The 13,072-nt window shown below is 46.5% G+C and overlaps 1 protein-coding gene across 2 annotated transcripts in view; it reads right to left on the reverse strand.

Annotated features, from left to right (window-relative positions):
* Positions 1 to 13,072, reverse strand: part of ITGA10 (integrin subunit alpha 10) — a 61,650-nt gene that overhangs the window by 2,863 nt on the left and 45,715 nt on the right. For both annotated transcript variants that reach the window (XM_087913751.1, XM_026721801.2), the window contains 8 exons: positions 11,767 to 11,843; positions 11,071 to 11,160; positions 9,142 to 9,226; positions 6,690 to 6,803; positions 5,948 to 6,040; positions 4,760 to 4,873; positions 3,315 to 3,413; positions 2,092 to 2,205 (listed from right to left, as the gene is read on the reverse strand). In XM_087913751.1, coding sequence (XP_087769877.1) covers positions 2,092 to 2,205; positions 3,315 to 3,413; positions 4,760 to 4,873; positions 5,948 to 6,040; positions 6,690 to 6,803; positions 9,142 to 9,226; positions 11,071 to 11,160; positions 11,767 to 11,843 — 786 coding nt within the window. The remainder of the gene's footprint in view (positions 1 to 2,091; positions 2,206 to 3,314; positions 3,414 to 4,759; positions 4,874 to 5,947; positions 6,041 to 6,689; positions 6,804 to 9,141; positions 9,227 to 11,070; positions 11,161 to 11,766; positions 11,844 to 13,072) is intronic.

Here is a 13,072-nt window from a genome sequence, read left to right on the forward strand (position 1 = left end):
CCCCCCCAAATGGTAAAACAATAAATGAGCTGGAAGAGATTTTGGAGGTCATCTAGTCCAGCCCCCTGATCAAGAAGGATACTATCCTATCCTATCACAGACAAGCGACTGTCCAGTCTCTTCTTGAAAGCCTCCAGTGTTGGAGCACCCACAACTTCTAGTGGCAAGCAGTTCCACTGGTTATTTGTCCTCACTGTTAAGAACTTTCTCCTTCATTCCAGGTTGCTTCTCTCCTTGGTTAGCTTCCATCCATTGTTTCTTGTTCTGCCTTCTGGTACTTTGGAGAATAGCTTGACCCGCCTCTTCTTTATGGCAGCCCCTCAAATATTGGAATATGGCTCTCATGTCCTCCCTATTTCTTCTTTTCTTTACACTAGTCTACACCCAAACCCCACAGCCGCTCTTCATATGTTTTAGTCTCCAGGCCTTTAATCTTATTAAGTTGCTTTCTCTGAACTTTTTCCAAAGTCTCAACATCTTTTTTTGTAGTATGGTAAGCAAAAGTGGTTGTGACTCACTCAGCCGCCTTGCTTAGCAACGGGATTTTGGCCCCAATTGTGATTGTAAGTTGAGGGCTACCCATATCATCGTTTCTTTGGCATTGAAGGGGCTTTTGAATCCCACCCATTGCCCATATGCAAATAGGGGGTAGAAATTGGGTTTCTGCCATTTTCCTGCATGAGTTTCTGCTTTATGGTTGTGATGCTTCCATCCTCAACCCCAAGATAACAGATAATCAGAATTGGAAGGGACCTTGTAGGTCATTTAGTCCAACCCCTCCACCCAGGCGGGAGACCCTACACTACATTTCTGACAAATGGCAGTCCAGACTCTTCTTGAAAGCTTCCAGTGATGAAGCTCCCGCAAGTTCCGAAGGCAACTTCTGTTCCCTTGGTTGATTGTTCTCCCTGACAGAAAATTCCTCTTTATTTCCAGGTTGAATCTCTCCTTGTTCAGTTTCCATCTATTATTCCTTGTCTGGCCTTCAGGAGCTTCGGAGAATAGCTTGACCCCCTCCTCCTCCTCTCTGGGGCATCCCCTCAAATATCAGAAGACTGCTCTCCTGCCTCCCCTGGTCCTTCTCTTCCCTAGACCAGCCAGGCCCAGTTCCTGCAACCCTTCTTCACATGTTTCAGCCTCCAGTCCCCTCATCATCCTGGTTGCTCTTTTTCTAGAGTCTCAACTGTAGAGTCTCCTCTACAGGTAGTCTTCGGCTTAGGACCACAACCGAGCCCAGAATTTATGTTGCTATGTTAGAAATTTTCTAAGTGAGTTTTGCCCCCCATTTTACGACTTTTCTTGCCACTGTCGTTAAGTGAATCATTGCAGTTAATGTCAGTAATCCGGTCGTTAGGTGAATCTGGCTTCCTTATTGACTTTGATCATCAGAATGTTGCAAAAGAGGATCACGTGACCCCCGGACAATGTGACCATCATAAGTACGAACCTGTTGCCGAGCATGTGAATTTTGATCATGTGACCCTGAGGAATGCTGCAACGGTCGTAAGTGTGAAAAATGGTCCTAAGTCACTTTTTCCAGTGCCGCTGTAACTACGAACTGCTGTAAGTCAAGGACTACCCGTATTGAACTGCTGCAGGTTAAGGGCTGCCTGTATTCGCAACAGCCCCTTCCCCAGTGCAGAAACTGCAGCTTCAACAGAACACATTTGGGGAGGGGGCTTCTGGGAGCCACAGGTGGCCCCCTGCCTCCTAAAGCTGGAGGCTGAGCCCAAAACTAAATTTGATATGACATGATTTAATTTCAGGATTGTTAAAATAAAAAAAGAGTAATCTGTAATTTTAATAAATACGTTTCAGCCTAAAGTAAATACAATGAGTATGATGAATTCATCCCAATCTGCTTAATAGCTTTCAATCCTCCTGTTAACACTCCCTTTTCATTTTCAACCGTTGTCCTAGCTGGGAGACAGATAGGATCAATTTATACCTTTATCAATTTATACCTTTGCAGAGTTAATTACAGACTCTTTTAAGATCTCTAGACACACACACACACACCGCTGAGTACAGGAACCCAAATTCAAGCATCCCCCAGGTGGCCTGTCCATGTGGATCCCAACAGGTTCTTACCTTCCATAAGAAGAGGATGACCACGGTTAGCAGGAGGAGACCGCCAAGGATGCTGCCAATCAGTATCCAGAGGGAAAGAGGCACCAGTTTGGACTGGATAACCTCCAAGACAACCTGCAAGGAGACCAAACTTCTGAGAAGGCCGTGATTCTGAAGGTGCTAGCCCTTAGACTTATATACCACTTCACAGGGCATTACAGCCCTCTCTTAATCAGATTACAGAGTAATCCAGGTGTTGGGACACTCCCAACCAGGCAAGGGGGAGGGGTCAAGTGGGAAGCTAACCGTGAGTCCTTGTGCAGCCACAAGAGACGTAAACCTGACCCCCCCCCCACACCCATCTGTTTGTTTCCGGGGAAGCCAAAACTATGATAATTCTATTCTATTCTATTCTATTCTATTCTATTCTATTCTATTCTATTCTATTCCTTCATTCCAATATCCTATTCTGTTCTGTTCTATTGTACTCTTCTATATTCTATTCTATTCTATTCTATTCTATTCTATTCTATTCTATTCTATTCCTTCATTCCAATATCCTATTCTGTTCTGTTCTATTGTACTCTTCTGTATTCTATTCTGTTCTATTCTATTCCTTCATTCCAATATCCTATTCTGTTCTGTTCTACTCTTCTATATTCTATTCTATTCTATTCTATTCTATTCTATTCTATTCTATTCTATTCTATTCTATTCTATTCTAGTCTATATGCTTTTCTATTCTAGTCTATATTCTATTCTCTATTCTAGTCTATTCTATTCTAACTCCATATTGTTATTTTTTATAGTGAAGACTGTACCCAGGGAGAGGAGTACACTGAGGCTCCTTTACACGCACAGCAGAGATTCTGTTATTGATTTCTGGTCTTTCTGTTCAATTTTGAAATACTTCTGCAGAAGTTCCGTAGGCTGGGAGGTTCCTTTGCTGGGGACAGGAGCCTGGATTGGAACAACCTGCCTCCAGAAGTCGTGAATGCTCCAACACTGGAAGTTTTTTTTAAAAAGACGTCAGATAACCATTTGTCTGAAGCGGTGTAGGGTTTCCTGCCTAGGCAGGGGGTTGGACTAGAAGACCTCAGAGATCCCTTCCAACTCTGCTATTCTAGTCTAGTCTAGTCTAGTCTAGTCTAGTCTATAGTCTATTCTATACAATTCGAACCTTCCACGTGTGAATCCGGCTGCTTGCGCCGGGCACCAGGCCATGTCTCAGTCCCATGTCTTACCTGCCGCTGGTGGGCAGCTTTTGGTAGGAGAAACAGGTTGTCTTCTTTTCGGATGTTCAGGGTGATGCTGCTGATGATCTTCACTGTCTTGAATTTAGCCTAGATCCACAAAATGAAGGGTGAGGGTGCATCCTTATCCTTTTTTGAAAAGGATTCACAACAGCGAGTGTTGTGTGCATGTGTGTGTGTCTGTGTGAGGGTGTGGGGGGAGGGCATGTGAGGGTGCAAAGGAAGGTGCGCAGGAGGTGCAGTGAGGACTGAGGCTGAGTGGAAACCAGAGTGGAATCCATTGACTTGATGACTTTTCCTGCTGGCTTCTCCATTGACTTCCTGGGGAAGCCTGCAGAGAAAGTCACAAGAGACCCATCACAGGATTGTGGGGTGCTTGGCAACTGGTCGTAGGTGTGCATGGGTCGCCAAGCACCCAGATCGCGATCCCATCTGATCCAAGCAGAAAAGCGACAAAAAAAATAATCAAGACGGCGCACTGAATTTCAAAACATGCAATTCAAAGCTACTGAATGCGATTTTGCCATAACATGAAAAGGGATATTAAAAAGGTGGAGTTAATCCAGCAGCCCCCAATCTTTACGGCTTGGTGGCCTGGACCGGAGTGGGGAGAGGAACTGGCCTGCCACTTGCATATGTTGAGTTGCCCACGTGGGCATGTAGGTAGGCTGCTTGTACAAGTCAAGATGCGTGCATGCTCCGTTCTGTTGCTTTCGCAGCCTGGTTCTGAACAGGCCACGGCCCAATAATGGGCTGCGGCCCCGGGGTTGAGGACTCCTGCCTTAAACTAAAATCCAGTGAAATATTCCTTGCAGCAGACTGTTCCCCTCTCTCTCCCCCACCTCCCTTGGGACCACACTGCCTGATTCCATTTTCTCTTTCTGTTCTTTTCTTTTCACTATGACACACATAGTTACAGGAGTTACGCAACTCCCTGCACTGTCAATGACTATTTCAACTCCCACCACAATAACACACGGGCAAACAATAGATACAAACTCAAAAGTAAACTGCTCCAAACTCGATGGTAGAAAATGGTCAGCGCCTGGAACTCACTCCCTGACTCTGTTGTTACATCCTCAAACCCCACAAAACTTTTAGACTGTCTAAGTGGACCTCACTCCATTCCTCAGAGGTCTGTAAGGGGGCGTGCATAAGCGCACCAGCCTGCCTACCGTCCCTGTCCTACGGTTCCCATTTATTCGTACTCATGTATTTATTCTGCTTTGCATATTACAGCGGTTTATAAATTAAACTAGCTAAGACTCCTCAGTGGCTGACTTTGTCCAACAAATAAAAACCACAACCCTGCAAAGCTTCAGTAGTTTCACAAGCTGTGCTAATAAAGTCCACGGATGGTGAGCGAAGAGAAAGTTCCTCCTTTGTTTCTCACACATGAATGCACACAGGGCAGGAGGCACTGCGGCTGCACTCACCTTCCGGAAAAACTCGTTCCGGACGGCTCTGAGTAAGTGGATAGTAACTTCGGAGCTCCTCTCGAGCCGCTGCAGTTGGCAGGTCACCACTTGGCAGCCAGCGTTGGTGCAATTCTGCAGGGGAGGAAAGGCGCTGGAGGTTTAATCCCGAATCTACTTGAAGAAAACGTGATTGCTGGGCTCATAGAACATGCTATGGCCAAAGGAAAAGAAACCGGTGCTGGCTTCGGGATGGTTTTCTTCACCTAAGAGGCTTCAGGCTGGATTCCCACAACACGCCCAATCAGGAAAAAGGGCAGGGAAGCCTGATTTGGCTTGAGGGCTACTCAGGGCCACTTCACGGGGAGGTTTGCCCAGTTTCCTTGGAAGCAGCGTGGATCTTGGATCTTGCCTTCTTTGGGATTTGACATATGGGTATGTCTAGCTTGATCAAAAGAAAGACTAGGCGTGATATGATAGCACTTTGCCAGTATTTGAGGGGCTGCCCCAAAGAAGAGGGAGTCAAGCTATTCTCCAAAGCACCAGGAGGCAGGACAAGAAGCAACGGATGGAAAGTAACTAAGGAGAGAACCAACCTAAAACTAAGGAGGAATTTCCTGACAGTGAGAACTATTAATTGGTGGAACAACTTTCCTCCAAAAGTTGTGGCTGCTCCATCACTGGAGGCTTCTAAGAAGAGATGGGACAGTCACTTGTCTGCAATGGCATAGGGTCTCCTGCTAGAGCAGGGGGGGTTGGACTAGATGACCTCCAAGGTCCCTTCCAGCTCTGATTGATGGGTTTTTTTTTTATTTTGCAATGAGGCCTCCAGCTTGGGATTTCCTAGTGGTCTCCCATTCAAATAGTGACTAAGTCTGCCCTGCTTGGTTTTTTTAAACATAGCCAGGCACTGAGAGGGTCAGTCAACCCGTTCTTCATATATTTTAGCCTCCAACCCCCTAATCATCATTGTTGTTCTTCTCTGTACTCTTTCTAGGGTTTCAATATCTTTTTGTTATCGTGGTGACCAAAACTTTGTGCAGTATTCCAAATGCGGTAAGAAGATCTTGTGACTGCCCAACTACTGGCATGCCGGAGTTTAAGACTAGCCAATTAAATCCTAAACTTGGTTTGTTTGGGACCGGTCCAACTCACAATTTTCCCATTTCTAGGCCAGCATCTTAACCATGGAACCAAACGTGGACTCACCACTCTGTCTGTGTGTGCCAATTCTTCTGGGTGCAATGGAACCACACTATTAGCTGATCCAAACTCGGTACGATTCGGCAAGCTGCAGGTCACCTTAAGAGTTAAAAGAATAAAGCATCAAATTGCTGCTTGGATTGCAATTCCCCACCCCCACCCCCAAAACTGAATGTGGGCTATTTTTCTGATGTTTCAACATAATTTTCTGGAAACTGTTTCTAGTTAAGAATCATTTCAAAAACGCAGCCTAATGTGAACAGTCAGATTGGACCCCAATTCCTTATTCTTTAAAGGTAAAGGTTCCCCTCGCACATCCATGCTAGTCGTTTCTGGCTCTAGGGGGCGCTGCTTATCTCCGTTGCAAAGCCGAAGAGCCAGCGCTGTCCGAAGACGTCTCCATGGTCATGTGGCCGGCAGGACTAAACGCCGAAGGCGCATGGAACGCTGTTCCCTTCCCACCCATTTTTCTGCTTTCAAACTGCTGGGTTGGCAGAAGCAGGGACCAGGAACGGAAGCTCACTCCGTTACGCGGCTCTAGGGATTCAAACCGCCGAACTCCAGCTTTGGCTGGAGAATTCTGGGAGTTGAAGTCCACAAGTCTTAAAGCTGCCAAGTTTGGGGACCCCTGTCCTAGGTGAACTGGGTCATAATACAGAGCTCTTCAAGCCAGCGTTTCGGAGTTGTGGGTCATCTGGGAAGGGCGCTGTTGGGCCATGGGAACTGGCGCATAACTGAAGCCACTTACATTATCCGCAAGGATGCGGGTCACCCAGAGGAATTCCCTCCCTTGATAGCCCGTGGCAGGAAATGCCATCAGGAGTGAGAGGTTGGACACTGCATAACAGGCAAGATTTTGTATCTGCAAGGACAAGAAAATCAAAAGAAAATCTTTTTAAAAAATGGGGACGTGAATGTAAGGTTGTTGTTTTTTTCCAAAGAAGCTTCTTAATTTCTCCTTTGGGGCAACATGGATGAAATCTTCAAACTGCGCGCAGAGAAGGCGCTTGGTGTACAGGTAGGAGCCCTAAACTTATGACCAGAATTGAGCCCCAAATTTATGTTGCTAAGTGAGACATTGGTTAAGTGAGTTCTGCCCCATTTTACGACTTTTCTTGCCCCAGTTGTTAAGTAAATCACTGCAGGTGTTTTAAGTTAGTAACACGGTTGTTAAGTGAAATCTGGCTTCCCAGTTGACTTTGTTGGTCAGAAGTTTGCAAAAGGGGATCACATGACCCCCTGGCCCCTATGGCTGTCATAAGTAGGAGTCAGTTGCCAAGCGTCTGACTTTTGATCACGGGATAATGGAGACGCTGCAAACGGTCATAAGTGTGAAAAACAGTCGTAAGCCACTTTTTTCACGGTCGTCGTAACATCGAACCATCACTCAATGACCTGTTGTAAGTTGAGGACTACCTCTAGTCACCATTTTCTCCCAGAGAATTTTCCAATAGATCTGTTAAAAGATTTACTGTTGGTTCCCTAGTAAAGCATGAAACAAAACAAAAGGAAAAAAGGAAAAAGGGATTGGCAGGGAAGAAGGAAAAAGCCAAAAGCAGAGAGAGATTCTTAAAGTTGAACTGTGGCTCTCGCTAAGTTGAGAGAGAAAAAATGAGAGAGAAAAGACAGCAGCAGCAGCAGCGGGTTAAAGGATTAACAGTGTTGGAAGGGACCTTGGAGGTCTTCTAGTCCAAACCCCCCCCCAAGCAGGAGACCCTACACCATTTGAAAGATGGCAGTCCAGTCTCTTCTTGAAAGCCTCCAGTGACGGATTTCCCACAACCTCCGAAGGCAACTTCTGTTCCAGGGGTTGATTGTTCTCCCTGTCAGAAAGTTTCTCCTTATTTCTAGGTTGAATCTCTCCTTGGTCACTTTCCATCCATTATTCCTTCTCTGGCCTTCAGGTGCTTTGGAAAACAGCTTGACCCCCTCCTCCTCTCTGTGGCAGCCCCTCAAATATTAGAAGTTGCTCTCCTGTCTCCCCTGGTCCTTCTCTTCCCTAGACTGACCAGGCCCAGTTCCTGCAACCGTTCATTGTATGTTTTAGGTTCATTGTGTATTTTAAGTCTTTCAACTTTTCTTCTTCCTTTTTGTTCCTGCAGCCGACAGAAAAGGCTGCTTTAGAGCACTCAAAGCCTCACTTGGAGGCAGCATCACAGAGGCGAAATGGGACAACTCACCATAGTCAATTTGCCACGGGACAACTCACTGCAGGACAATCCAACAATTCAACTTAGTTATTTCAAATAACTACATAAATATTTCTCACATTTTGTCGTGCATATTTCCTTCTGTCCCCCCTTTTGGCGTCCTTTCTTTCATGATTCCGTTCCACTATTTCTTCAATATTAGTCTCATCTCCATCCCGCTGCAAGTTGGCCATGATGAATTGGCTGTGGTGAGTTGAAAGGGGGGGCACTAGGGGTGGGCTGCTACCGGTTTGTCCTGGTTTGGGCAAAGCCGTAGCTAGTTTTATGGCTAGTTCGGTGAACCGGTAAATCCCACCCCTGGCTGGCCCCGCCCACCCCTCCACACCCCTCTCAGGAGTCTCCACGCGGCCTGTTTCGATGCCAGGTAAGTGTAGAGCCTGCATGGGGCAGTACCGGTTCTGTGGGCGTGGCTTGGTGGGCGTGGCAGGGAAAGGTTACTGCAAAATCCCCATTCCTTCCCCAAACCAACAAACCTGCTTTCCAGCTCCGTCCTCCTGTGAAGGGCAACCAAAGAAGACCCAGCCATCAGCTGGGACTCGGGAGGTGGAGAATAGATGAGGGTGGGGACAGTCAGAGGCGCGATTGGCCGGTTCTCCAAACTACTCAACATTTCTGCTACCGGTTCTCCAGAACCAGTCAGAAACTGCTGCGCTCCAGACGGCGCTTGTGGGAGCCCATTTTTGCTCTCCTGGAGGCTCGTGGAAAGCCTCCGGAGCTCAGGGAGGGCGAAAACACGCCCCCCACACACACACTATGGTACAGGAGGCCGACTAGGCCACGCCATCATGGCAACGCCCACCCAGCAACCGGGCAGAGAACCGGTTGCTGATATTTTTGAAGTCCACTCCTGGCCGGCACCTGTGTCCAAGGCTGCAGTGCTGTATCCTGCACACACACCCCTCCCCCTCCCCCTCCCCACCCTGCCGGAAGCGCTGAACCAAAGCTGGCCATTCCTCCCAGGGTCTTGCTCCTTCTTTTCCACATCTTTACTTTGATGGTTGTCCGAAACTCTGGGCTCATGTCAGTCGGGAAGGTCCCCACAGGATGCACTTCATAACGGTTCAGGGTAGACTCACTAAAACAAAACAAAAAAACAGAAGGGCCTAAATCGGAGACATCCTTTGAGTTGGAAGTTCAGAATGCAGTCCTCCACTTATGATCACAACCGAGCCTAAAATTCATGTGGTAAGTGAGACATTTGTTAAATGAGTTTTGTTCCATTTGACGGCCTTTCTTGCCCACAGGTGTTAAGTGGATCCCTGCCGTTGTTAACTTAGTCATATGGTTGTTAAGTGAATCTTCCCCAGTGGCTTTGCTTGTCATAAGGTCACAAAAAGGGATCCCATGAGCCCAGAGCACTGCGGCCATCATGAATATGAGTCAGTTGCTCTATTTATAACAATCAATTCCAGCATTTTAAATAATGCCTTTTTCATGCCAAATCATGACCAATCATCAGTTCCAATTAAATGCTCTCTTTTTTTCCAAAAATTTTCCCCAATTTATATACGTTCCGTTTTAATTTTCTCTTTTTTCCAAAGAATAACTTCCTTGCGTTTCCCAGTTTTCTCCTATATTCTAATTGCAGCTAGCCCAGTTCTTTACAAGAATTCTTTTCTGCTTATTTACCTTAAGGTTCGATAGATTGTCACTCAGTCCACACATCATTCACTGCTACTGCACTCCAGCACAGTCTTAGTTTCCTGGACTGCCTCCCGTCTTCCTGGTAGTCATTTTGGGCTACCGCTTGTCTTTGGAGGGGGTTTTCCTTGCCAGGGAGGGGAGATGCAGCTCCCCTCAACCTGACAGGTGGTCCCCTTTATTCACCATCCCTACAAGGTGGTTCCAGTCCCAATTGGGACCCTCCAACAAGAGAGCAGGGAGTGAAACCGCGGACAATTGACGGAAGCACAACCGGAAGTTTGAATTTTGATCACACTGCCATGAGGATGCTACAACTGTCATAAATGTCAAAAACAGTCATGTCGCTTTTTTAGCGCCATTATAACATCAAACAATCACTAAATGAACTGTTACGATTTGAGGACTGTCTATAGTCCATTTTAGTGGTAGACACCTTCCCCCGCCCACAAATCAATTCTAAAGTTTCTAAACTATTATTTTAATTGTTTGTTATAAACCATCCAAGAAACCATCCTACAAACACAACAAATAATGAGTCAGGCTGGTAAGAAATGCAGCCATTTGTCTTCAGGCCTGACTTGCTTGGGATGTCTTTCCATCCAGAACTGCAGAAAAAAACAATTACTACCAACCTGCCTTCCATTGAGGACCTGTGTACTGCACGAGTCAAAAAGACGACTGTGGAAATATTTGTAGACCCCTCACATCCTGGACATAAACTGTTTCAAATCTTACCCTCAAAATGACGCTATAGAGCATTGCACACCAGAACAGCTAGACACAAGGACAGTTTTTCCCCGAATGCCATCACTCTGCTAAACAACTAACTCCCACAACACTGTCAAATTACTTAGTAAATATTACTATTATTCGTCTCATCCTTCCTATTACCTATCTCTTCCCACTTATGACTATAACCCTGTTGCTTGTATCTTTACAGTTTATATTGTTTTATTTGTTCCCTAGCATGATTTGATTGGTTATTTGTAGCCTATATCACTAAGTGTTGTATCTTATGATTCTTGTTGAATATATTTTATTTTTCCCTTTATGTATACTGAGAGCATATGCACCAAAGACAAATTCCTTGTGTGTCCAATCACACTTGGCCAATATAAAATCCTATCCTGTCCTGTCCTGTCCTGTCCTGTCCTGTCCTGTCCTGCTCTACTCTATTCGTCCGCAGGTCTGACTTGCTTGGGATCTTTCCATCCCTAACGGGGGGGGGGCACAGACAACACACACACACACACACACACACACACAGAGACTCACCTGGTCAGGAAGAGGTCAGGCTCGTAAGAGACAAAGGCGGTGGGCTGGGCCGTGTTGTCTGCCATTGTCTGATTCAACTCATTGCTGTCACTGCACGGAAGAAAGGCAGACAAAGGGTTTTAATGGGTTGGTGAAAGCCCTTCTCAAGGCATGACAAACTAACCCGGGCTTTTCACGGTGAAAAGGCTCAAATGTTGAATTCCAGGGATGGGTAATCCTCATCTCACGACCACAATTTGGGCCCAACATTTACGTCGCTAAGCAAGAAATTTGTTAGGTGAGCTTTGCCCCATTTTATGACTTTTCATGCCACCTTTGTTTGAGTCACTGAAGTTGTTAACTTAGTGACAGGGTCGTTAAGTGAATCTGGCTTCCCCATTGACTTTGCTTGTCAGAAGGTCACAAAAGGGGATCACGTGACCCTGGGACTCTGAGACTGTTGTAAATATGAGTCATTTGCCAAGCGTCTGAATTTTGGTCAGGTGACCATGGGAATGTTGCAACGGTCATAAGTGTGAAAAACAGTCCTGTCTCTTTTTTCAGTGCCTTTGTAACTTTGATCAGTCACTAAATGAACTGTTGTAAGCTGAGGGCTATACCTGTGTTTCCCCTTTTGGACTAATTCATTTTATTCTTCCCAACATTTTGCCATCAAGTGCAAATAGGCTTCTATAATCCCCCAGCCTCAGTTCTCACCTGCTGGCTGTAAGCTTCACCTGCACTTTGTTCAGAAGAGAGGAGCAGCTGAATTCGAACTCAAGGGCAAAGGCCACCTGCGAAGGAAAGTGACAGAAAAGGAATAACAGAATAACAGAGTTGGAAGGGTCTTTGGAGGTCTTCTAGTCCAACCCCCTGCTCAAGAAGGAGCATGCTCATCTGTTGGCCTTGGCACTTGTGGCGTTCACTTGATCGGATCAGTCAGGTTACTGACCCCACTTACAAAGATCATGACCCACAACCCTAATGAGCGCTCTCCATTATGGATGTGGGCCAAGGACTACCGGTAATTAATACAATGGTAAGTAATACAATTGAGTGAGTCCAGAGCTATTTCATGAGAAGAGCAGGAGTGGGATTCTACTGGTTCGGGCGAACCGGATGTTAAAGTTACAGCTGGTCAGCAAGCCAGTATTTCAACCAACAACCTGGCCCCACCCCTCCTGCCCCTCCCAGGAGTTCCCACATAGCCCATTTACTGCCCGGTGGCTCTGGGAGGGGGGAAAGGGGGCCTTCTGGAAGTCCGGAAATGGGCCTGCTTCTGCCTTCCAGTGGGTCTCCAGTGGCCGGGGGAGGCTGTTTTCGCCCTCCCAGAGGCCCGGGGGAGACCTCTGGACCTTTGGGAAGGTGAAACGGCCTCCCCCAGGCTCTGGAGGCCCACCGGAGGCCAGAAGCAGGATGTTCCAGTAGACCCCGCCTATCCTTGACCATGCCCACCCAGCAACCGGGCAGTGAACCGGTTGCTGGGATTTTTGAGTCCCGCTCCTGGAGAAGAGTCCTCCACCCCTCTGCTTGCAGGAGAATACTTTATGCCACCAGGCTTGAAATTTTGGACCTAGACAACTTAGAACTACACCGCCTACGGTCCGATCTAAGCATAGTACACAAAATTGTCTGGTACAACATCCTACCTGTCAATGACTACTTCAACCTCAACCACAATAATACACGGGCAAACAACAGATACAAACTTAAGGTAAACATCTTCAAACTCGATGGCAGAAAATACGACTTCAGCAACAGAGTGGTCAATGCCTGGAACTCACTTCCTGACACTGTTGTTACGTCCTCAAACACCCCAAAAAACTTTTAACCTTAGACTGTCTACTGTGGACCTCGCTCCACGCCTAAGAGGTCTGTAAAGGGGGGTGTGTGCATAAGCGCACCAGCGTGCCTACCGTCCCTCTCCTACGGTTCCCATTTATTCGTACTTATTTATCATGTTTATACTTATACCTGTTCATACTTATATATTATGTTCACACTTATACTTGTTTTCTCATAC

This window comes from Pseudonaja textilis, chromosome 16 (assembly GCF_049901715.1).
Source record: "Pseudonaja textilis isolate UNSWEBS1 chromosome 16, rPseTex1.2, whole genome shotgun sequence".
Lineage (NCBI taxonomy): Eukaryota > Metazoa > Chordata > Lepidosauria > Squamata > Elapidae > Pseudonaja > Pseudonaja textilis.